Source organism: Raphanus sativus, chromosome 2 (assembly GCF_000801105.2).
Source record: "Raphanus sativus cultivar WK10039 chromosome 2, ASM80110v3, whole genome shotgun sequence".
NCBI classification, from domain to species: Eukaryota; Viridiplantae; Streptophyta; class Magnoliopsida; order Brassicales; family Brassicaceae; genus Raphanus; species Raphanus sativus.
This window is the reverse complement of record NC_079512.1, coordinates 19,576,223-19,598,883: the sequence shown is the minus strand read 5'-3', so window position 1 is coordinate 19,598,883 and position 22,661 is coordinate 19,576,223. Positions and strand designations below refer to the sequence as shown.

General features: G+C 32.9%; 5 protein-coding genes across 7 annotated transcripts; 2 read left to right on the top strand and 3 right to left on the bottom strand.

Moving 5' to 3' along the window:
- Positions 1–384: 384 nt before the first annotated feature.
- LOC108827876 (RING-box protein 1a) lies at positions 385–1,837 on the top strand. The gene is made up of 5 exons (XM_018601388.2): positions 385–637; positions 773–823; positions 906–965; positions 1,400–1,471; positions 1,563–1,837. The coding sequence occupies exons 1-5, from the start codon at positions 508–510 to the stop codon at positions 1,598–1,600; spliced, it is 351 nt and encodes a 116-aa protein (XP_018456890.1). The 5' UTR covers positions 385–507; the 3' UTR covers positions 1,601–1,837.
- A 957-nt stretch (positions 1,838–2,794) lies between these two features.
- LOC108841436 (probable glucan endo-1,3-beta-glucosidase BG4) lies at positions 2,795–3,950 on the bottom strand. Its single transcript, XM_018614194.2, has 2 exons — positions 3,929–3,950; positions 2,795–3,831 (listed from the first exon to the last, which is right to left on the bottom strand). The coding sequence occupies exons 1-2, from the start codon at positions 3,948–3,950 to the stop codon at positions 2,795–2,797; spliced, it is 1,059 nt and encodes a 352-aa protein (XP_018469696.2).
- A 1,797-nt stretch (positions 3,951–5,747) lies between these two features.
- Positions 5,748–10,863, bottom strand: LOC108840136 (protein Brevis radix-like 4). Of its 2 annotated transcripts, none has more exons than XM_018612964.2 (5): positions 10,606–10,863; positions 10,047–10,474; positions 6,504–6,639; positions 6,024–6,412; positions 5,748–5,920 (listed from the first exon to the last, which is right to left on the bottom strand). In XM_018612964.2, the coding sequence occupies exons 1-5, from the start codon at positions 10,696–10,698 to the stop codon at positions 5,842–5,844; spliced, it is 1,125 nt and encodes a 374-aa protein (XP_018468466.2). In that variant the 5' UTR covers positions 10,699–10,863; the 3' UTR covers positions 5,748–5,841. The 2 variants fall into 2 exon arrangements, with proteins under 2 accessions (XP_018468466.2, XP_018468464.2); XM_018612962.2 differs by having other exon boundaries at positions 6,024–6,415; positions 10,606–10,857.
- A 920-nt stretch (positions 10,864–11,783) lies between these two features.
- Positions 11,784–14,250, top strand: LOC108842977 (alpha/beta hydrolase domain-containing protein WAV2). The gene is made up of 8 exons (XM_018616046.2): positions 11,784–12,099; positions 12,467–12,502; positions 12,648–12,726; positions 12,847–12,901; positions 12,997–13,113; positions 13,246–13,410; positions 13,568–13,798; positions 13,924–14,250. The coding sequence occupies exons 1-7, from the start codon at positions 11,865–11,867 to the stop codon at positions 13,793–13,795; spliced, it is 915 nt and encodes a 304-aa protein (XP_018471548.1). The 5' UTR covers positions 11,784–11,864; the 3' UTR covers positions 13,796–13,798; positions 13,924–14,250.
- A 224-nt stretch (positions 14,251–14,474) lies between these two features.
- On the bottom strand, positions 14,475–16,623 carry LOC108842978 (PHD finger protein ALFIN-LIKE 5). Of its 2 annotated transcripts, none has more exons than XM_018616048.2 (5): positions 16,400–16,623; positions 16,157–16,189; positions 15,629–15,857; positions 15,392–15,527; positions 14,475–14,844 (listed from the first exon to the last, which is right to left on the bottom strand). In XM_018616048.2, exons 1-5 carry the CDS (start codon positions 16,512–16,514, stop codon positions 14,572–14,574), a joined length of 786 nt encoding a protein of 261 aa, XP_018471550.1. In that variant the 5' UTR covers positions 16,515–16,623; the 3' UTR covers positions 14,475–14,571. The 2 variants fall into 2 exon arrangements, with proteins under 2 accessions (XP_018471550.1, XP_018471549.1); XM_018616047.2 differs by having other exon boundaries at positions 14,475–14,853; positions 16,400–16,622.
- Positions 16,624–22,661: the final 6,038 nt, after the last annotated feature.

Below are 22,661 nucleotides of genomic sequence, written 5' to 3'. Positions count from 1 at the left end.
TACATAGGAAAAACTTCAAAGTTCAAAAACTCAAAAACAAGAGCTACTTTCCAAATAACTTTGAATAGTGTTATTATTTGGAGTTATATTAAAACAACACAAAAATTGAAGAAGAAAACATGTTTGTATTTCTAATTTCTTGTCTCATTGCATTTACATAAATGGAGAAACACATGTTCACTATATGTTCGCATTATGTAATAAACCAATTTAAAAGTTTTTCTTTGGGATGATAAATTAGAAAAACTTAGATTTTATTAATGTTAAATTGACATAATATGAAAAAAAAACACAAAGTAAGTCGGATTATGGAAATATCTCGAGCCCATTACAAAGCCCAGAGTCATAATAATAGATATTTTTTTTCTCTTTTTATAATAAGATCCGAGGCGTCTTCCCTTCTCCGTCATCAGATTCTCTCACCCTACCCGACGCTTCTTCTTCTTCTTCTTCTTCTTCAGATTCTCTCTTTTATTAGGGTTACCAATTATCAGCGATCAAAAATCGATGGCCTCTCTCGATTCAGACGTGAACATGGTTCCCGCAGGAGAACCCTCAGCCCCTTCGTCTTCGTCTGCGAAGAAGGCGAAGAGATTCGAAGTGAAGAAGTGGAGCGCCGTGGCTCTCTGGGCTTGGGGTAACCGCCGAACAGTTTCTCTTTTAATACCATCTGGAATTATGATCGTTCGATTGTATCCGTTTCTTTAACGTTAGCTAGGGTTTTCTTTTTAATTGATTTGATCTTTTTTTTGTTTTTGTTTTGGTTTGGCAGATATCGTTGTTGATAATTGCGCCATCTGCAGAAACCACATCATGGATCTCTGTAAGCCTATATATGATTTGTTGATGAATCGTGAGATTGTTGGATGGTTAAGGTTAATCTCGTTGTTTGTGTGTGTTGTTAGGCATTGAATGTCAGGCTAATCAGGCTAGTGCGACGAGTGAGGAATGCACTGTTGCTTGGGGTAAGTCTTGTTGCTTCTTCTTCTACTACGCCTTTGTTTTTTTTTTTTTACTATTTGCTTCATAATTGAGACTTGATTGGGTAGGTTTATTATCTTGATTTGTCATAGAATCACAAGAACTGTTTGCAATTTTATTAGCTGCTCAGGGGTGTTAGGACTTTTCTGAGAGACCAATTCATTGTATTTTTGTCCTCTATGATTGAAAGATTAAACCTAAAGGATCGAATAGTGACTGTATCTCTGTATTCTAGATGAGTCTTGTTAGCTGGGAAGGTAGATAGAACCCTTTTTTTTTTGAGAAAGTAGGAAGTTTTCATTAATATAATATTAGATCAATTACATGATATTGTATTTGAACAACTGAAGTAAACACACAAGATGTTAGTGTGCCTTCATGAACTGAAGACTAGCCGATGTTTTTTGATACTTTGCAGGGGTTTGCAACCACGCCTTCCACTTTCACTGCATCAGCAGATGGCTAAAGACTCGTCAAGTTTGTCCATTAGGTATTTGACTTCTTCTCTTTGAAATCTTCATTTTACTTGTTCCTTAGCTTTTGTCTGGTTTGCTAATATTGTTGTGTGTTTTCTTTAACAGATAACAGTGAGTGGGAGTTCCAGAAGTATGGTCACTAAACCATCTAATCGTACCAGCAAATATGTGTCTAATCAAAGATATCAGGGTCATTTGGTTGCCGCATATGATGCTGATATCGCTCAAAGTTCTTTTGTTTTTTTTTTTTTAATTTGGTTTGTCGCAAGTTGTCAAAACAGAGATGTTACTCTTCACTGAACCTATTATGTTTTGCTTTGGGCGATGTCTTTAATTTCAAGAAAATATATAGTTACTGCGGAGAAACTTTTAGTAGTAAATCCTCTCTGAGTTGGGCAATATTAAAAAATCCTATTTTCCAGTACTTGATTTACTTCTAAAACCATTAAAAGTTGCTCTTACTGTTAAGTCTTGATCGTATCCGGACTTTATTATAACTAGCTACACCTATTTGATCAAGGTTCTAAAAGCAAAACAACTTGTAGATGTTCGTCATATCAGTACAACCTAGATTTATATTCGGTCCCAGATGGTTTCTGATTCTCATTGAATGTGCCAAGCAAAATCCCATTTCATTTCTACTATTTAGCATATTTGCACCACAAAAAATCTATAACTTTTGAAGAACCAAAGAAGCCCCCGAAGCAGAGGTGAAGGGAGACGTTCTGTTCAAGTGGTTATAACTGAGTTTGTTGAAAAGGAAGCAGAGCATCACGAAATACGCTTCTTAGTTATGTAAGTTTGCAGACTAACGCTCGACACAACACGTAATCTTTTTTACCGTCTTGTAACTTGTATGCAAGAAGATAGTGTGCCGTACTGTTTGTTCACAAGATTCTATGCAAAAGAACAATTTCTCGGCTGAAAGAGCAATTAAACTAGTGAAGAGTTTTTTTTTACATCTATATATATATGGCCTGTTTAAGGTGACATCAGGTGGTTCATTAGGTCATCATGATAGTGTTTTGCCTTCTGTCATATCAATCAAATGTTCATGGTGTAAAGTTTAAACGAGCACAAGGCTCGGCAGTTATTCTCTCAGCCAGAAAGGTCATACTTATGTAACTTCTTTCAAACACATACCCCTATTCGATCAAACTTGTAACACAAAGTACAAGTTTTTGAAAATATAATTTTAAATGTCATCATAAAGCAAACTCCAAACACAATTGAGTTCTATTCAATATCTCATTATATAAGTGATACAAGTATAAAGAGCGTTAGATCTAATGAATTAGACATACATATATATAGTCTAACACCAAGAATCTAAAAACTCAAAACAACTTGTACACGGGCTTCATATCAGTTGGTTCATACAACCCAAAGTGTTGTTCAGTCCCAGCTGGTTTCAGATTCTCGTTAAAAGTAGCGAACAGAAACCCCTCGACGCCACTGTTAGGCCTCTTCGGTGTCCCTTTGCCGCTATCTACATGCTTCACAAAGTTTCCATTATAAGTAGCTGCAATATTCGGCGTGGTAAGCTCCCCGTTTCCAGCGGACGGCCACCCGGTCTCAGACACCACCATTGGTAAATCCTTCACGCCTTCCTTCTCCATTGCCCACACGAACGCGTCGAACATTGCATCAAACATGTTTGAATACCCCAATGGTCCATCTTGGACCACGACGGCCTCGCTCTTGGAAACGGCGTAGTCGAGATGAATGTTCACCGGGTCGGTTGCGTAAGGGAAGTAAGGGTAGATGTTGACGAGGATTGGGACGCTTCCTTCAGACAAGAACTTCAGAACCGGTGTGAGTTGTTCACTCGCCAGGGACGTGAACGTTCCGGAGGAAGGTGGGTAGGACTGTCCGAGGTTAGCCATAGAGACAACGGTGGTTATGGAGATAGGAAGATTCCTAGATTTGACGAGGTTGGTGAGAGACTTCACGACGGGAAGCACTTGAGATCCGAGTGGTCCAGGGATGACTTCGTTACCTACGGTAATGAACGTGATGTTGACGTCGGTTAAGTAAGGCTCGATGTTGGTAGCGAACCAGCCGTTAACAGCTTCTTCGCTGGCTGAAAGAGCAGCCAAGTCTTGGTCCTTGACGCCTACGGTGACTCCAATGTCGTGGTGGCCACGTAAGGCATTAAGAACATCGGTGTTTGGGTCGAAGATACGGACTTTGGTAATGCCAATGGACTTGTAGAGGTTGATGACCTGAGGAGGAGGCGGGAGGTTGTCTCCGAGAAGGCCGTAGTTTAAGCCAACCTTTGTAGCTGACACGATGTTGTTACTTAGCAGAATCGCCGTGCATGAGAGTAGGAACAAGAGAGTTTTTCTCAGACAATCCATAGTGAATGTTGTGTCTGCGAAATCAATAGCCAAGGAACCAAGCTTTTCTTTTCTTAGTTATGGTTATGTGTTGCATATCAATAGGTTTGTGCGCATGTATATAATATATACTCGCTGAGATCAAGTTCTCCATATTATTGATATCATTAAAATTGTAAAATTGCAAAATTATTTGTTTCTTTTTGTGGTATTGTTTTACTTATATGTTTATGATATTTTCCTTTTCACCAATTATAAAGTTCTATTTTTGTATGTGTAGATATGATAGTTTCCCTGGAAGAACTGAAGATATATGTATTATGTAAGTTAACATAAACAAAACTAGAAAATATCTATCTACAAGGCTAATATAGATTTGCAGAATGCATTCCAGTCCTTACTTACGTGGTCTCCTAAAAATCTATCTACAAGGCTAATAGAGATCAGAATGCAATTAATATAGGTAAATTAACTTCTTTAAAACGAAAATAATGTTATTTTATATAATAAAGTAAAAATTCTTATAAGCATAAAATATGAGAGGATAACATGTGCTACCTTACTTTTGACATTTCTTTCTCTAGTTTGCAATTAATGTATTAATTTATAATTTAGAAGATAAATGAATATTGTATCATGAATCTCTTTTAAAGTAATGTATATATATTTTTAATTAAGATGAGATATCGAAAAGATGATTTCACTCTTATATGATATTATATAATAAATTATAAATTAATGGATAAATTTTAAAATATCAATTCGAAGTAATTGTCAATTTTTATTTATCTTACGTAATATAGAAAAGTTAAAACAAACACTATACATGATTACATATTTTAAATAGAAGTTGCAAATGCAATTTGGAATATGGCGCCTACAACTTTTCCAATTCCAAGAATCAATTTAGAGAGCAGTTCCTACTTCCTTGATCCAAAATGTGGCAGAGGTCATAAAAAGAAGGCAAAAAAGATCCTCAATTAATATTCTTCCTAGGTTGGAGAATTTGGAAGATGAGGAACAAGCTTCTCTTTCAAAGCAAAGATCACATTGTTCATATCATAAAATACTGCAATGACAGATGTTCAATTATGGAATTAGGCAAAGGAAACAATATCAGATTTTCCTCCTCACCAGCAGTCGTCCTCAAGATATGCTCCAAATAGTAAATAATATCCAAGACATTTTGCTAGAGAAGCAAACTATTATTGTGCAGTAGACGGACGCATCATGGAAGTCACTTAAAATAATATAGGTATCAGGTGGTCCTTGCATAGAAAGGAAGGCATTCATTGCATCCATAAATACTCTGCACTACCTCTATCGAGCTTTGTTCTTGAAGTTGAAGCTATTGCTTTGCTAGCTAAAAGGTGTTCATATAATTTTTGTTGGTGATTGCAGACTGATATATGAAGCTCTTGATAAATGCATCTCAAACAGGAGCAATATATTGGTCATATTATTTCCAATGATCTTTTCTTTCAAGTATATTCCTAGAAGTCATCTGTCTTCTGTAGACTATCTAGCCAAGTCAGCAAGACTTAGAAATCAAAATTATGTAATCTCCTGGTTTATGTAAACATTTGCAACCTTTTTTTATAATTTAATAAAATGTCGTTTGGTAAAAATTACATATATTAAATAAAAATTGTTGTATTAATTTGAAATTGATGTAATGCATGGACAAATTGCCTGAACATTCTGCAGTTTGTGATTAAGTGTCCATTGGCTAGGTGTTATTCGCAGTATGCTTGTACATTCTTTTAAAGAACCAATGATACATACCGAACATTATATATTTTCCAAGCTTAGGCAAATTTTTTGTTAAGGAAGAAAAATTGAAACCTCCTTAAACATATTCCCACAACTGATAGTTAAGATTTTCGGACTAGGAGGCACAAGAAATACCTGTCGAAAGGATTCTCTTTGAGAGAAATAGAAAAATTACTTTCAGCTTTTGAATTTAAATTACAAAACCGTATATACCGTGAATGAGAGATATCAAAAACACAAAACCGGTTTGATGCATCTAAACGAGAAGATGATCACAAGTATTGTTTATGTATCCTTGCTCTGTTTTCTTCCCACCATACCCTCGCATGCATCTCCCCAAATATCTCTCGGCTGCAATGCAATAAGAAAACACAGTTTCAGTGGTTTAGTTTCTTGACTAAGGAAGGACCGATGAATGAAACAATGTAAGGAAGCTGTTTTTGTTTTTTGTCACCTGAATCTGACTTTTCTAAGCTCTCTTTTCCCACATGGCAAGACTTTAATGGTGATATAAACGCCAGGCTCATCTTGCTCCACCCACTCGTTCTGATCAACATCACTGGCATTGCTTACCGACATGTCTTCTGACCGGTCTGCGTCTCTGGATGAGCTGCTTGTTATGGAAGATGTTTCTGTCTTGGCTCCGCTTAGGCTTGAGAGTTTATGAGTTGAGTTTAATAGACCAGAGTCGTAAAACTGCTGGCTTTGTGTCGAACTATGGTCGAGTGAATCCGAGGATGAGCAAGCAACCATTCCAGCTGGACGATGGATGTTGCGAGGCAACCGTTCTTTGTTTAAAGGTGGTGTTGCAGGAGTATCCTTTGGATGGTACTCCACTTTTGCCTTCTGACAACAAATATCCAGATGAATTAGTGGATAATCATGAGGTTTAAGACGCTTGTTTAGAGATCAGACTCAGTGAAAAGTAGCTAACCTCGTCTTGTGATCTAGGCGGCGTGGGAAGGGGAAACGCTTGGCGGCTTAGTTTTTGAACATTGTAAAGTTCCATCACTTTGTCATAGTTATCTGCCCACCATCGTTGAGCTTGTAACTTGTTGAACAGGTCTCGGCTGGTCAAGAACAAAACAAGACAGAAATGAGAAAAGAAAAGGAAAGTACATTTTGGAAACATGTCGTCTTAATCTTACAAAAAAAAATTTAAGTTTCAAAAAGAAAATCTTACAAAATTAAAAACTGTCTACTAAGTAGTGAAAGACTAATAATGAAATGGTTGAATAATTGAAAAATAAAATTACCAAAGAATACACATTGAATACGAAGATTACATATTTCATTTCTGTTAATAGATCCATGATAAAAAAAGTGTTTGTGATTGTTTTAGAAGAAATGAAACACAAAAATATAGTAGAATTAAGATAGTTATTGTATGAAGTCTATCCAACTAAATGCAGATGGGCATAATAGTAGACTCTCTAAGTGAACAGGTGATTTTGATATGATAATCACAATTTAGAAATAAGCTTGAATAGGTAAACAAATGCTGGTAGTTGTTGATTTTGTTATGGAGCAGTGTTTTAAAACCGAACTAACCCGATAATTGGACCAAATTCGACATGAATCTGTCATGTAAAAGGGTTGAGATCTAAAGTCACTGAACAATTAAACTCTTAACTATCAATATGAACTCGATGAACAAAAAGAAAATTTATGTATCTACTTACTATATTAATTTTTAAGTTGACATATTAAAAACTAATATATTTATAAATCTTTTTAACAAGATTTAACATGGTCTAATCATATTGAATTGTGATCCAACTAATTATCCGGTTCAGTTTCTAATCTGATTATAAAAAGACGACTAGTATGGAGCAAAAGTAGTTTAAGTGTAGACGCATCCAATTTTCTCTGCTAACACAACTTGGATATCATAGGTTTGATGACATATGATAGTCTAAGTTAACTTTAATGGTCAAATACAATTAGGAGAAGCAGTAACTTTAATCAGGAGACAAAAGTGGGAATTAAAGAAAGTGGATTAAAGGGATATTAAAAAAAAACTAACAATAGCTGATTCAGTAAGGCTTTTGACTAATTGCACACATAGGCTAGGGCTAAAAAGAGAGTTGAAAACAAGAGATACAATTTCATACAAATGTAATGTTTTGAATATTTTTTTCAAATTAAAAAATGTTAGTTAATGCCTTAATGGGTAGCTAACAGTACATAATCAATCAAAAATCAAGAAATAAAGAGAGACGGAGACAATAATGGTCAAAGCTAATAATCAGATAAGATGATTACGGTTAACAGTAAAGAAAATAGTAAGGAGGTGGGCAGGAGAAAATTCTCAAGTCATTCTTTTACTTTCTCCCAACAACTTTAACTTATACTTGTACCAAGATCGAACTAAACAGTAAAAACACTTCTAACTTAGAACCTTTAGGACTCAACCTAATCAGACAATATTTGTGGTATCATTTGACAAAAAGGAAGACCAAGTTTAGACAAAAGAAAGACAGGTGAGTGATAGAACTTGAACTGTCTTTTATATGGAAAGAATAATACAAAGAGTGGAAGCAAGGAATTGACAGAAAACGTTGAGATTGTCGTTTTCAATAGGCGACATAGGAGTGAACGAGAAACTGTGCAAAGGTCTAAAGCTATTTGCTTTATTTTTACTTATTTATATATGCTCTTCTTTGAAAATTACAAGACGAAGCATTTTTTCCTATGCCGCCCAAGCCAACAATAATGTGACAGACGAGAGAGACGCGGGAGAACAAGGCACTCATGGAATTAAAAAGAAGAAGTTTGTATCCTATTTAAATATATAAATTGTTGAAAAACAAACCCAAAATATTGGTGAAAATGGATAAAATATCTAAATCTACCAATCAAAGATTTCAAGAGCATCTCCAAGAAGGAACTTCATTGTGAGAGTGGAGAATCCTCAAAATAAAGGTTTGAAGGTGGATTGCTCCAAGAAAAAATCTCAAATTTACTTTTACAATTTTACGTGATTTGCATTTTAGTCCGCTATTTTTAATATAAACAAATTATAATCACTAAACTTTATATATATATATATATAAATAATATATTCACACTGAAATTATTAAACACAATATTTACGAATAATGAATATTATAACACAAAAGTACATAAATAATTATATAAAACAAATATTAATTCATAGAAAATTGAATATAGAAAATACTCACTATAGTATTTCCATGCAAATTACTCACTATTTTATATTAGTTTTTATTTTATTTTAATGTATTTATATATTTTATGTAATAGTACATATATGTATAAAAATTTTATTTGAATACTTAAGTGAACTATACTTATAAGGATTAAAATAAATAACAAATTAATCTTATTACAATTATATATAAGTTATAAAAATAAAAGAACTAAAATGAAAAATAAATAGTATTTTGAGGGTTTAAAGACCTTTTGGAAAATAAAAAACCTCAAAATTTGAGGGTTTGAAGACCTCTTGGAGATAGCTCTAAATCTTCAATTAAATGAAAAATAGAGAAACATTTGTACTACCATCTATTTAACAACCCCATCAATTTTTTTTAATGTACTCACCATCTTCAATGCCAGTTTATAATTTACTCCAAAATAAAATAATTTTATTGTAGAGAATTTTTGCTCTAATGGTATGACTATATAATAAAATAACTCTATTCTGATAGAACAAAAAATATTATTTAGAAAATAAATTATATTTAAAAATAAAATAAAATAGCACTGGCGTGCTCTTGTTGACACATTATATAAATATATAGTGATTTCATATGACCAATATGTTAAATCTGTTTTTCTCTGTGGACTAAAGATTTTGTCGAAGATAACAAAGAAAAAGAGGAAATAGAGTAATCACATATAGCTAATCTCGAAAGAAAGGGAATTGAAGTCAGAATGAGAAGAGATGACCCCAAGAAGCACTATGAAAGGGAACACCAAGTTTTACTTTTTGGACCTTTACGGCCTCTGCTTCTCATCAGGCGTGATGAAGCGTTGCAGTCTACAACTCTAGGTCCCACCTCTCTCTATTTTCACACTCACCCTTCGAGACACTAAACCTATATATAAAAATAAATAAGTGGTATCTATTGATCGGTCTTCTACTTGTTAGATTCGTATGTTTTTAGCAGTAGTATAACATATATTGCCTAGACATAGAAATCCACATCTACGCAAATTATCAAATTAACCAAATTTTTAGAATATTATTTAGTTTTTTTAGTTTGTGTGTTTGTACTGATTTTATAGTAACAACTATTAAAAAAAAATCAGATTCAGTTGTGTTTACCAAAGAACAGAGCATCTTCCGAACGCTCTCCCAAATCACGACCAAAACAAACGTGGGATAATAATAAAACGAGCCAACGACGACCAAACTAAACAAAAAAACTAACCATAAGATTAGAAAAAACAGAGTCAAACACAAAATATCACGACCGTAGATTGAAAGCATGCACAGAGAGTTAAGTACCTGAAACGTATCCGCTTGAGATCATTACCACCGCCGGGAAGAGACACGAAGGTGATGAGAACACCTGGCTCCACCTGAGCGACCCACTCCTTTGGCTCTTTCTCCTCCACGAACACAATCGGGTCTACTCGGTTCCTCCCGCTCGCCGACTTCGGAGTCGCCTCGCCGCTCGATATCCCTTTAAGCCTCGCCTCCATCTCCTTTCCCCATACTCTAGGCTGCTGCTGCTGCTGCTGCATCGCCGCCGCCGTGGCTGTGATCGAGCTTTTTGATCTTCCGTGCAGCATTTTAAACCGTTGATCAGATTCGAAATCAGACTTTGTCGTCACCGGAGTGCTACTGATCGGCGCTTGCACTTGCACTTGCCCCTCCGTGCACGGCGTACAATGCCGGTAAGCACCGGAGGCTTTCAGAGCCATATCCTTGAGCTGAGAATGAATTGACGAAAATGCCCTCGATCAGTGGAGAGAATAAGAAGCGTTTCAGGATGAGCAGAGAGAGAGAGAGAGAGAGAGAGAGAGAGAGAGAGAGAGAGAGAGAGAGAGAGAGAGAAGTCTACCTGAGATGTTAGAGATTTGGCTTGCTTGGAATCCGGATCGTCGGGTTGACCGGAGGATTCATCCCGCTTCGAACGAGCTATACACGTCAGCATTTTCCGGCGGGTGATTCTTGGTTATGTGACTGTGTTTCTTCTCTTTTTTGGATACGGACAGAGAGTAGATGCTGTCAGTTTCTAACTTTGGTTTGTGTTTGTTTGTTTGGTCATCGTGCTCTTTTTATGTTTTTTATACTCTCTTTTTCTATTTAAATATTTATTTTTCAACTAAAAACTTTAAATCGGGTTTACAGGTTCGATTTTAAATTAAAAACCAAGAAAAGGTCCCCCGCGTCTCTCTACGGTAAATCCGCTAAGCTGACCCCACTAGGTGGTAAAAAAACATCTTAACCCAGGCCAAAAGTAAACCAGTTGTTTCGTTAACTGATTAAAGTAACACAACTTGAGCGGATTCCACTTGTCCATATAGCTTCTTAAATCGAGAGAAGCTAGCTAACTAGCTATACATCATTGTAGCTTTAAGGATTTAGACTTTCAGAGGTACTAAAGGCTGTTCATTGTAGTCAAGTATCTCAAATGTGCTTAAGGATTCAATTATCGATACATGCAAAACCGGCTCTGACCTTTTGATAAACCTAAAACGGAAGAAAGTTTTTTTTTTTTTTTGCGGTGGCTCTAAGTAATCAAAGTTGTTCTTAGCATTTTTCACTCAACTATATAGTAACAAGCTAGTTGACATTGCAAATTGTTCAAAACTTTTAAGATAGCAGCTAGTTGACATTACACATTGTTCTCTATTTTTATCATTTTGAGATACAAACAAATGTTTCATGTCAGATCGAATTATTATTTTTTATATACAAACAAAATCCAAGTTCATTAGGATATATATACAAAACATGGAAATTTTAAAAACAATCAGTGTAGAAATCATAGAGTGATCAAGTATAATGTTATGAAAAATCATATAAACCATGATTGAAACGTCTATCAGTTTCCTAACACATTTCAACAAGCAAATGTTAAGAGAACAACATAATTTTGATTAAGAAAAAAAGGGAATAACTATAATGAGGAGATGATCCAATAAGAGAACCGTAAAAAAATCAATGATGGGCTTGTTTTCGGCCCATTACACGACTCGGTCGCTCCAGTCGTCTTCCTCTGCCAAGAAGAAAAGCAAAAAGGACGGAAACAGATAGAAAGTGGCAAAAGTGTTTCTCTTTTGGTTCTGTTTGTGGGATTATCAGATTCAGCTACAAATGGCGTACGTGAGCGTGTTGTTGTACGGAATAGGAGGGATAGTGGTGGCGGGAGTGGCGCTGCTGGTGGTGTTCCAGGAGAAGCTTGTGTACGTCCCGGTTCTTCCCGGTTTAACCAAGTCGTACCCTATCACACCGGCAAGGCTTAATCTCATATACGAGGACGTTTGGCTTCGCTCCTCCGATGGCGTACGCCTCCACTCTTGGTTCATCAAAATGCTCCCTCTTTCTCAAGGTTTCTCCTTTTTTTCATTTCCACCAATTCTAATTATGATCTGAGTTTCGCCACGCAGCAAGTGTTCATCGGTTAGCTATATATATATATATATATCTTTTTGTTGGTAAATTTGGTTAATGCAATTTGGAAAGTTTCTGACTTTAGGGATGTTAGGTCTTGATGTGATGTCTCTGTTTTCAGCTAGGTTTTGGTCTCCTTTGGTTTGTTTTGTGATGTGTGAGATAATGATGGTGTTATAGTACTAGTTTGCAAACTCATCAGCCACACTCAAAGCTTTAACCATTTCCCTAATTTCACTTGTCTTGTTTGGGGTAGTAAGCTTAGCTTGATTGGTCTCTAATTATTTGATGTATCCCTTTTGCAGGTCCAACCATTCTATTTTTCCAGGAGAATGCTGGAAGTATCCTTTTTCCAGAGCCGTTTCTTGGTGATTTGTTTGTAGATATAACAGTTAATGTTTTTGTTTTGTTTGTTTTTGTATGTTTATATATGCTCTGTTGTGTGGGATTCTTTGCCTTGTGACGACCTTGACCTTAGAACCCCAGATATTGCTCATCGTCTAGAGATGGTTCGCATCATGATACAAAACTTGAACTGCAACGTATTCATGCTTTCATATCGCGGGTCAGTTTCGCTTACCTGCCTTTTCTTGATTTTTAAAGTTAAAAACATTGGATCTGTTGCTTTGCTTGTTTAGCTTTCTTGCATTATCATAACTGATTGGTTTTTTTCTGTAATAACTAGCTATGGGGAAAGTGATGGGTATCCGTCACAGCATGGAATCATTAAAGATGCTCAGGTTTGCTTTGCTCTCTCTCAATCTGTCCACATTTCCTTAAACTCTTGTGCTGCATGTGTTCATAACCTATCGTATCACCTTTTTACTTTTGTTAGGCTGCGTTGGATCACCTTTCTCAAAGGACGGATATTGATACATCTAGAATAGTTGTGTTTGGAAGGTCCCTTGGAGGAGCTGTTGGAACTGTTCTTACCAAAAACAATCCCGAAAAGGTAATTATTTATTACTAAATATTCATATTAAAAGGAATTGTTTTGTTGTTGTTTCTGCCTTCACAGTGTGACGTTTGATATCTACACATCGAATAGATGCATGTTTACATTCTCTGCATTGACCTTATACAGGTATCTGCATTGATTCTGGAAAACACTTTCACATCCATTCTTGACATGGCTGGTGTTTTGCTGCCCTTCCTCAAGTGGTTTATTGGAGGAAGTGGTACTAAAAGCCTGAAACTTCTTAATTTTGTTGTACGCTCCCCCTGGAACACAATTGATACTATTGCTGAGGTAAGCATCAACGTAGAGACTCTTGCTGATTCATTTTATATGTTATTCTTTTCGTTTAAAGTTTGCATATGCCATTGAAATAACCTCAAATAAGCACATATTACATTAATATTCTGTAGCAGCTCACTGATAAGGTGATCTTGTAAAACAATAACAGGTCAAACAACCAGTACTTTTCCTCTCTGGACTGAAAGATGAAATGGTCCCTCCATTTCACATGAAAATGCTATATGCCAAAGCGGCTGCACGTAACTCTCAGTGCACCTTTGTGGAATTTCCAAGTGGGATGCATATGGATACATGGCTGACTGGGGGTGACGTTTACTGGAGATCGGTCATGCAGTTCCTTGTAAAGCATGCACCTGAGGAAAAGAAACAACAATAAAAGGTAAAGTTCGCTCTCAGAGGTTCAGGAACGATGCTTTGTTTTACAGACGCTTTCGGATATGTTTTTGATGTTTTTGTTTGGAAAGTATTACTCTGGGCTTGACGTTGGTCTCTCTGGTCTGGCAGGAAGGTAACTAGTTGAAGATGCTGCGTTTAGAGGAAGTTTGGACTCAGTTGGATCCTACTGAAACCTGAAACATTAGTATCTTTATAAAGCAGATGTATATGCTTATATTGCATTTGCTGGAGAGGGACTCTGTAAGAAGAAACAACCACTGGGAGATGTCAAAGTGTACGTTCTGAGTTGTTTCGGTTTTCCTGTCGTTTTTGGTTTTTTTTTGAATTTTTTTTTCCAACTGTTGGTGCTTCTCTTTTGATGCTAACCACCATTCCTCTAAGGTGATTATTGCTTTGTAGATGATTGAGAAAATGCAAAGAGACATGGTTATATGATTTATGTTTCCACAAAAGCTGAACTCTAGGTTCAATGTTAGTTGGAATAATTGACTATCTCTGTGATACTCATGTGTAAGCACTTCAATTTCCAGTTTTATGAAACTTGTAATGGGTTCTGAAAGATTCTAAACGTTTTGTCATGGCTTTGTGAAACGATTCTTATCAAAGACTACAAGTTGGAGAGAGTTATACAAAGTTGTAAATATGGACATGCTTCAAACTAACGGTCTGAACAACAAATAGATTTCGAAGTGCATTGTACAATTTGGGGGGGATGGATAGATTGATAGATAGCTAAGGCAAATGGAATAAAACATTTTAGGGTCGAGCTCTTTTGTTGCTGCAAGAAGGGCACTTGTATTGCTTGATATGTTCAGCTCTAGCTGGAGTGATCTTCACACACTTCCCATGAAACCATTTCTCGCACATGTCGCAGCAAATCCAGAAATCAGAAGCATAGTTATCTCCACAAGCTCCACACATGGTTTCACCGTGTTCTTCTTCATCCTCTTCCTCTACTCCTTCCTCCTCTGCTCCTTCATCCTCTTCACTAACCTGTATCTTCCTTGAGCTTTTGACATCTAAATCTCTCTGCATTCCCTAAACCAAAGAAAATATTGACTACAACATAGCAAGTGTGAACTTCAAAAAAAAAAAAACTAAACAACAGCTAAAATTTGATCAGAAACTTGAGATAACTTGACCATTTCAGTACATACTTAGTAGTCTAGTGAGTAGAGCTCAAGACATCACTCAGTCTTTGTTACCTCAAACCTAGAGACTTCTGATGCCACAAAGATGCACAAAGCAACGTTTAGGGAACCACAAAATACTGTGTTCAGTCTATGTTTCAGAAGCTCAGTGGCAAACTGTGTAAGAACCTACAATCTATGATGCTTGAGGTACAAACAAAGAAAAAAGTACTTGGTTCTTGTCTTTAACAATGCTTGAGGTAAGCAGAATAAAAGAGAAGTAGGAAAGCTACAACAGGAACCTTAAAGCCACAAATATTCAAGTTTCTGATACTTTTAACCCTTTGCAAATATGGTCACAGGGATCTCTGGTTTGGTTTCGTTCTAAGTTGATCAATAAAGGTCAATGTTGTAACCCCCTTATTAAAGGACAGCATGAATCTTACCACTTTTGAATTAGACTTGGATCTGTTGCCATTTTTAGTTACTGAAGAAGGCTGCTCCTCTGTTTGTTTTTTAGCACTTCCAGTTACAACTTCAAATACAGTAGGAACCTCGTTTATCATGTTGAACAAGCGTTTCCTGAATCAGTAAGTGTGTACCGGTTAGTGTCAAGATGCTGGATAATGATGGAAGAGAATTACATAGCAATCAAAGAAGGGAAGGATTGATTGATAAAGTACCTGTCAGCTTTATCAAAAGCAAATCTTGAACCGAAGTAAAAGGAGACAGAAAGCAACCAGGCATCACTGTGGACAGCAACAAGAGAAAGCCATTCTTTTTCCTGCATTCCATCCCTGGCAAAGTTGATGCCGAGCGCAGGCTCAGGGAGCTCAGGAGGCACTTCTTCAGCTGGTAAGTTAACTTCCCACACTTGATTCGGGAATCCATACAAGCAAAGGTTGTCCTTCTCTACAAAATACAGACTTTCAGTTTCTCAACTAGAAAACATAAAGTTACAACCTGAACTACTCTTAAGAAAACAATAGACTGATATACAGTAAAGATTCAGCAGATTGTGCTAGAAAGCAACATTGATCAAATGTTTAGTATAGTCAGTCATCAAGAATCAAAAAAAAAAAAGCAAGATAAATGTAATTTTCAGTGTCAGTATTGATTTGGTTAAGACTCTGTCACCACTGTATCTACAGCAGAACACAGACAGAAGCAAAGATGTATATAAGTCGAAGGGTAGAGAGAAAAACTCTAACCAGGATTGCATTGCTGGAAAAACTCTTTCACATCTGCAAAAAAAAAGAAAAGTAAAACAAAAATCAGAATATTATATTCATGAATTAGAGAATTAAGCATCTCCCCCCCCCAACACAACACAATCTATTAAAACTAGAGCACACTTGTTCAATAAAAAAAATAACTGAATCAGACAACAAAACGATGGTCGTGAGGAAAAGTCAAAACCCAAAATGCCAAACTTTAAAAAGAAGAAGAGAGACCGGTGGTGAGAGCACGGAGGATGCCAGCACGGCGGCCCTTGAAATCTCGGAAGACTTCTTCGACTGTTCGAGGGTTGTAGTGGGCACCTCCTCCTCCTCCTCCTCCTCCTTCCATCTTCCTCTCACGATGAAAGAGCGGCACTCAAGTTTGTGTCTTTTTGAAAAAAAGAAGAGAAAGCAAAAGTCTTTTTCTTTTTGGTTTCAAGTGAGTGATGATGATAAAAAGCAGCAAACTTTGGTTTTAGAAAAATAATTGAACCAAGACGAAAAGTTGTTCCACTGCTCCTTGGAAAGTGACAGACAGGCCCGATCTACTCACACGTCAACCACTTCCTTTTCAAATATAGTGTGTGATTTACAAAAACAAAAATAAAATTAAATTAAAACCATATTTCTATGTAGACACTTCAGCTGTAGAGGACAAATTGATAAATTGGAGTTGTTCATCTCAATAGAATTCGAAGAGGAATTAAAACTAGTGTTAAAAAAAATGTCATGATGATATAATAATACTTAGAGAATTTCTAAAAAACATTTTATAACTTCAAATATAGAATTTTTTATTTTTCAAAAAAAATTATAACTTAAAATATATAATTTTTTACTTTCCAAAAAAATGTCAAAACTTCAAATTTGCATTTTGGTTCTACAACTACACATTTTATTTATGATTCTTAAATATTTTCTCATTTCTTAGTTTAATTTTTTTAAAAAATTATATCTCATAAATCTCAGATTAATTTCTATAAATTTAAGTTTTACGCATAAAATTAAATAATTTATTTTTAAAGGCTTTATATTAATTTAGAAGTAAAATTAGACAACAAAAATATTACAAAACAAACTTAATAAAGAAACCTTTGGAAAAGGTGCATAAATACATAATTATTATAGAAACATAAATATTACAAAAACACTAATAATCAACAAATTTTAGCTCGTAATCTACAATTAAAAATAAAGAGAGTCATTTCTTACTTCGAAATGCACTATCTGATCACATATGAAAAAATTACAGAAATAATTTTGTGGTATAATCTGGTATTTTGCTTCTAGTTTAATATTTAGTTATGTATTCTATTTCTAGTTTTACTAGGTGTTTTCCTGCACCATGTGCAGTAAAAGAATTTTAAAATATTTTTAAAAGATAAATATAAATTATATTTATTTTTTTTCTTTTTTTATCAATATTTTAATATAAATTTGATTTAACTGAACATTAAAATTAAGATAAAACCAATTTTGTTTATTTTGAATTATATTTAAGAATGTGCATGTATATATTTAAAATTATAATCTTAGGTAGATTTTTCTATTTATTTTAATTAAATATATTAAATAAATATGTAAAATTTCAGAATAGTCAAAAATTAAAATTAAACAATATTTATAAAATCTTTAAATATATATAAGAAACTAAAGATTTTACGATTTAATTTGATTTTATGATTTAATTTTATAATTTTCTAAAAATATGTATATATTTTTGAAATATTTTTAATTTAAATGATATTTCAAAATTTGAAATGCCATAATTGAATATATTTATTTTAATGATGATTTATGCGTTATTGCCATATTTTTAAAAAGTCCAAAATATAAATTGATAATAAATATAATATATGAGTTATTACCATATTTTAAAATTTTTATCAAAAATATAAATTAACATTAAATATAATTGTCCATGTCATATTAATCTATAAGACATGTGATCAATTTTAATAGCTATGTCACAATTATTAATCTAGGTGTTTTCATGCACCATGTGTAGTGATGAATTTTTTAAAAGTTAAATTTTATATTTTAAAATGTAATTTATTAATATTATATATTTTATTATTTTTTGACTAATAATTAATATAAAAATCATTAATTAAGCATAAAATTAAGAGAAAATATTTTTTTATTTTAAATTATATTTAAGAATATATATGTATATATATAAAGTTAAAATCTTAGATAAAAAAAATATTTATTTCATTTGGTTAAATTATCAAATTAACTTGTACAAAATTACTAAAAATCATATAAAATTGTATAGTTATCAAAATTTAAAACTAAATAATATTTATATAATTTGTAGATATCTAAAAGAAACTAATGATATTACGATTTATTTTTTTTTAATTCAGAAAATTTTAGATAATAAAAATTTTATTATTATAAAAGTAAAATTATATAATATTTCGAAATTCAAAATATCATATTTGAATATATCTATTTTAGTGATGATTTATGAGTTATTACCATATTCTACAAAGTTTACCAAAAATATAAATCAATATTAAATGTAATATATGAGTTATTGCCATATTCTAAAAAGATTTCCAAAAATATATATTAGCATTAAATGTAATTGTCCATGTCATATTTAACCATATGACCTGTCATCAATCTTAATAGCCACGTCACAATTTTTTGTGTGAAAACGATTGTAGAGAAGACATGTGGCAAATCACTTCTCAAATATAGACTAGGGGATACTTTAATGTAAGTTTTTATTAACTAATGTTTCTGTAATATTTTTATATACGTTTTAGTTATTTAAATTTTTTTATGAATTTATATTAGTTGTGACAGATATAAAGACCATAGTGTAAAATACAATTTTTTTTGAAATTAGTTTTGAAGTTTACTTTTGAATAATAACACTTTAATACTTTAAATATATAGTTTGAAAAACTTCAAAACAGAGAGTGTTTCTGGAGATGTTCTTAACGATTCGAACAATTAATTAGGCCCCTAAATTATTATTTAATAGAATTATGTGCTTACAAATTATAATAATATACAAAATATGTTAGACAAAAAATGCTAAAAATATACAGAATATAACATATTAAATATCATGATTTGTAAAAGTTAATATTTATATTATTGTATTCTCATAAAGTATTATACTATAACACATTAATTATTATAATTTATAAATAATAATAATTAACTACTATATTATAACTATATTTAGATTCTAGACAGATTACAATAATATATTAGGGATTTGAAGAGGTTTTTAAGATTTTAATATTTGGTGGAATTAGAGTGTTTTTCTGAATTCAAGGATTTTGATTGGGATTTAAAAAAGGAATTTGGTCGTAGGATTTGGTAAGATCTTTTAAAACTACAAAAACGTAATATATCAATAGAACTCAAATCTGCATTCTCAGCAAGCATGTAAGGAAATAACCTCGAGAGCTTCAGTTAAAGACTTCACACAGAAATCTTCCATTCCATGGATCACCTTAGCCCAAGCACCTAGCTACCTTGAGAGCTCAACCTCTGGTGCACCAACTCCTGAAAACAAAAACCTCTTGCTCACCATACACATGACAACTCATAAAGCATCGTGTAGACTCCTCTCGGCTTCATCAAGAACAAGCTGATTGGAACCACGGACAAGAACAGAGGTTGTTCTCCCCCTATCGATTCCAATGATCTTCAAAATCTTTACATCTCCAAGTGAAGCTTCTTCAACAAGATCAGCATGGCCAAGGTTCTCAGCTTTGAAATGTTCAATATTAGCGATTGGCAAACAGTTCAATATCTTAGTGACAAACTCAATCTCATCCCTCTCAGCATCCTTAATCACCATAATATTAGTTTTGGCCAAATATTGACGAGGAAAATCAGTCACAGCATCTCTCAAATACTTTTCTGGAGCAGGAAAACATTACAACCAGTTGCTTTTATCTTCTTTAATCATCATTACGCATAAACTGATATTTTGGTGAGGATATGATCATATAGAAATATACAGAGTTGCTCAAGTAACTTTCTAGAAAAAAAATACAGGTTTTATCCAGTTATAAACCATGAAAGTTCGAAACAACCTTTCTCTACTGCACTTGAGCTGCTAATACTACCTCTTTTATATACTTGAGAATGTTTAAGTCCCTTGTGTGGATACTAGTAGATAGTAACCATCTGCCTGAGATGCTGCAACTCACGGCTTTGAACTTCACTTTCTCTCTGCCGCTTCCGTTACGTATCCACGGCTCGTCTGAGTAAATTGCTTTGCTGCAATTAGATTTCTGCAAGGAGGGTCGAGAAGCATACATTTGCTTTGCTGCAAATTGGATTACTGCAAGGAGATTCGAGAAGGTCGCACATCATGTATCATCTTCTTCTCATTTATACCTCTGTTGTTAGCTCATCAAAGGAAACATCTCTCAGATGGATGATGGTGAGAAAAGTTTGAGAATTGATTTTCTTCCAATCTCAGCTACGCTTTTTGTTAAATAATTGGGGTTTTTTAAAATTTCATCTGTTTAGGTGGTATTCATATCTAAGGGATTCGAAAGGCAAAAGCTATTTTTTAACAATACAAAATAAATTTTGATATGAAATCCATATTTTACGATAAGAGGTGATTTGGTAGGATTTTTACAAATGTTATATCCAATAAGGGAGGATTTGTAAAGATTTTTATAAATCCTCAATTCAATAAAGAAAGATTTGACAAAATCCGAATATTTTATGAAATCCCTAATCTAATAAGCCCCACTAAGGCTCAGGTGCCGTCTAAACGTAGTTTTAACAACTATGACCGCTCAATATTCGACTACAGTCGGATATTTATTCCTTTTTAGTTTTAACATTTTTAGAGGATGTATTGAATCTGAAATTTGAAGTGTTTTGATTTTTAATGATTTTTTAGATGATTACAGAGGAATTAGAGAATTTTGGGTGATTTTTGTTGGAATACACTAGAATTTCATCTAAAACAGTGAGATTTAGATTTTTATTTTTATAACTAAGAAATTTTTATCAAACACTCTAGAAACACTTAAAATACTCTAAAATCTTCAATTTTTTCCAATAACAATGGATTTCAGAGTGTTTTATGAAATAACAAGTTCAATAACACTGAATTTTAAAGTGTGATTAAAAATCAACGTTTGAATTACAGTGAATTTGTTATCTTAATACAAATCACTTCAAACTCCTAGTTGAATACACCCACCTTAGTCTCAGTTAAGACCATGCAACTTGGATTAAGTATATTCAAGGAAATAGAGATGTTACCTGTAATTAATATAAGAAGAAAATCACATTTAAAATCTTTAAAATGATACTTATACAATTTTAACACTTGAATTTTTCATTAGTTTTCTTTTTAACCTTTGAAGTGACAATTGTTAGATAAAATATTGATGACATAGAATTTATTTAAAATATAAAGTTAACAAAACTATATAAATTTTGATTTTATAATTTGAAAACTACAAATTAATAAACATGAAGATTTATTTTTAAACTATATAATTTTTAAAAAATAAAATATCATATATATACTATTATTTGCGAAGTGATTTTTCACAACGGAACTCCCACGTTAAAAGTTAGAGTGGTTAATATCGATATTATCCTTAATGAATTTGTATATATAATTAAAAACGAATTTATATTAATCAGATTAATTTTTAATAGAATAAGATAACTTATATATTGTGTTGTCATCTTAAAATAATAATTTATGTTATAAAAGTTAAAAAATAAGATATAGAACAATTTATATATATATCTTTACTATTATTTGTGAATTTATTATATAGTTAAAAACGAATTTATATTAATAATTTAAAATAAGATAATTCTTACATATTGTGTTATTATCTTAAAATAATTTTTATAATAATTATTTCGCTCTCACGTTTAAGTTTTGAGCGTTGAAAATATTTATTATTCTTAATAAATAATTAGGTTATATTTTTAATATATAATTACACATAAATTTTAAAAAAATCATTAGTTTGGTATTCATCATTATCTAAAATCTTTTATATTATATTGTCTAAAATAGTTTACATCATATGTTTTAAAAATAAATATAATTTATGTATATATGGATATTTTAAGTTTATTTTACGTAACAAAAGATATTTTGTTAAAATAAAAAATATTGAATATTTAAATTAATATTTAGTTAGTTATTAAATATTTTAAAAACATGAGAAATTTCTTTTTTTAAGGTTTTTGAATTTTTAGTATTTGTTTATAATTTTTCAAAAAATATTAAGCCCGCAAGTGCGGGCAAAACACCTAGTTATAATAATGAAAAGATAAAGAAAAATAAATATAGCATGGTTCGTCTCAATCGAAATACTTTATTTTTTTATTCTACTTCTCCAATTTAGTCTTTTCTTATTAAAAAATTATTATTGTCATTAGTTTTATAATAGTTTTGACAATAAAAGAATCACAGAATATACTAGTTACGTAAATCTTTTGGGTTCTTTAGTTGAAGCTCAGGTCTACT

Bases quoted from the DNA above. Each gene is read 5' to 3' on its own strand.
- LOC108827876 (XM_018601388.2), top strand. From the start codon at position 508: ATGGCCTCTCTCGATTCAGACGTGAACATGGTTCCCGCAGGAGAACCC. The intron at 638-772 runs GTAACCGCCGAA...TTGGTTTGGCAG, and splicing joins CGTGGCTCTCTGGGCTTGGG to ATATCGTTGTTGATAATTGC. The intron at 824-905 runs GTAAGCCTATAT...GTGTGTTGTTAG, and splicing joins AAACCACATCATGGATCTCT to GCATTGAATGTCAGGCTAAT.
- LOC108841436 (XM_018614194.2), bottom strand. From the start codon at position 3,950: ATGGAGAACTTGATCTCAGCGA. The intron at 3,832-3,928 runs GTATATATTATA...TTGATTTCGCAG, and splicing joins GGAGAACTTGATCTCAGCGA to ACACAACATTCACTATGGAT.
- LOC108840136 (XM_018612962.2), bottom strand. From the start codon at position 10,698: ATGCTGACGTGTATAGCTCGTTCGAAGCGGGATGAATCCTCCGGTCAA. The intron at 10,475-10,605 runs GTAGACTTCTCT...ATTCATTCTCAG, and splicing joins CCAAATCTCTAACATCTCAG to CTCAAGGATATGGCTCTGAA. The intron at 5,921-6,023 runs GTGACAAAAAAC...ATTGCATTGCAG, and splicing joins CTTAGAAAAGTCAGATTCAG to CCGAGAGATATTTGGGGAGA.
- LOC108842977 (XM_018616046.2), top strand. From the start codon at position 11,865: ATGGCGTACGTGAGCGTGTTGTTGTACGGAATAGGAGGGATAGTGGTG. The intron at 12,727-12,846 runs GTCAGTTTCGCT...TGTAATAACTAG, and splicing joins TTCATGCTTTCATATCGCGG to CTATGGGGAAAGTGATGGGT. The intron at 12,902-12,996 runs GTTTGCTTTGCT...TACTTTTGTTAG, and splicing joins GAATCATTAAAGATGCTCAG to GCTGCGTTGGATCACCTTTC.
- LOC108842978 (XM_018616047.2), bottom strand. From the start codon at position 16,514: ATGGAAGGAGGAGGAGGAGGAGGAGGAGGTGCCCACTACAACCCTCGA. The intron at 16,190-16,399 runs GTCTCTCTTCTT...TTTTTTTTGCAG, and splicing joins CCTCCGTGCTCTCACCACCG to ATGTGAAAGAGTTTTTCCAG. The intron at 14,854-15,391 runs GTAAGATTCATG...TCTTTGGTTTAG, and splicing joins CCAAGTCTAATTCAAAAGTG to GGAATGCAGAGAGATTTAGA.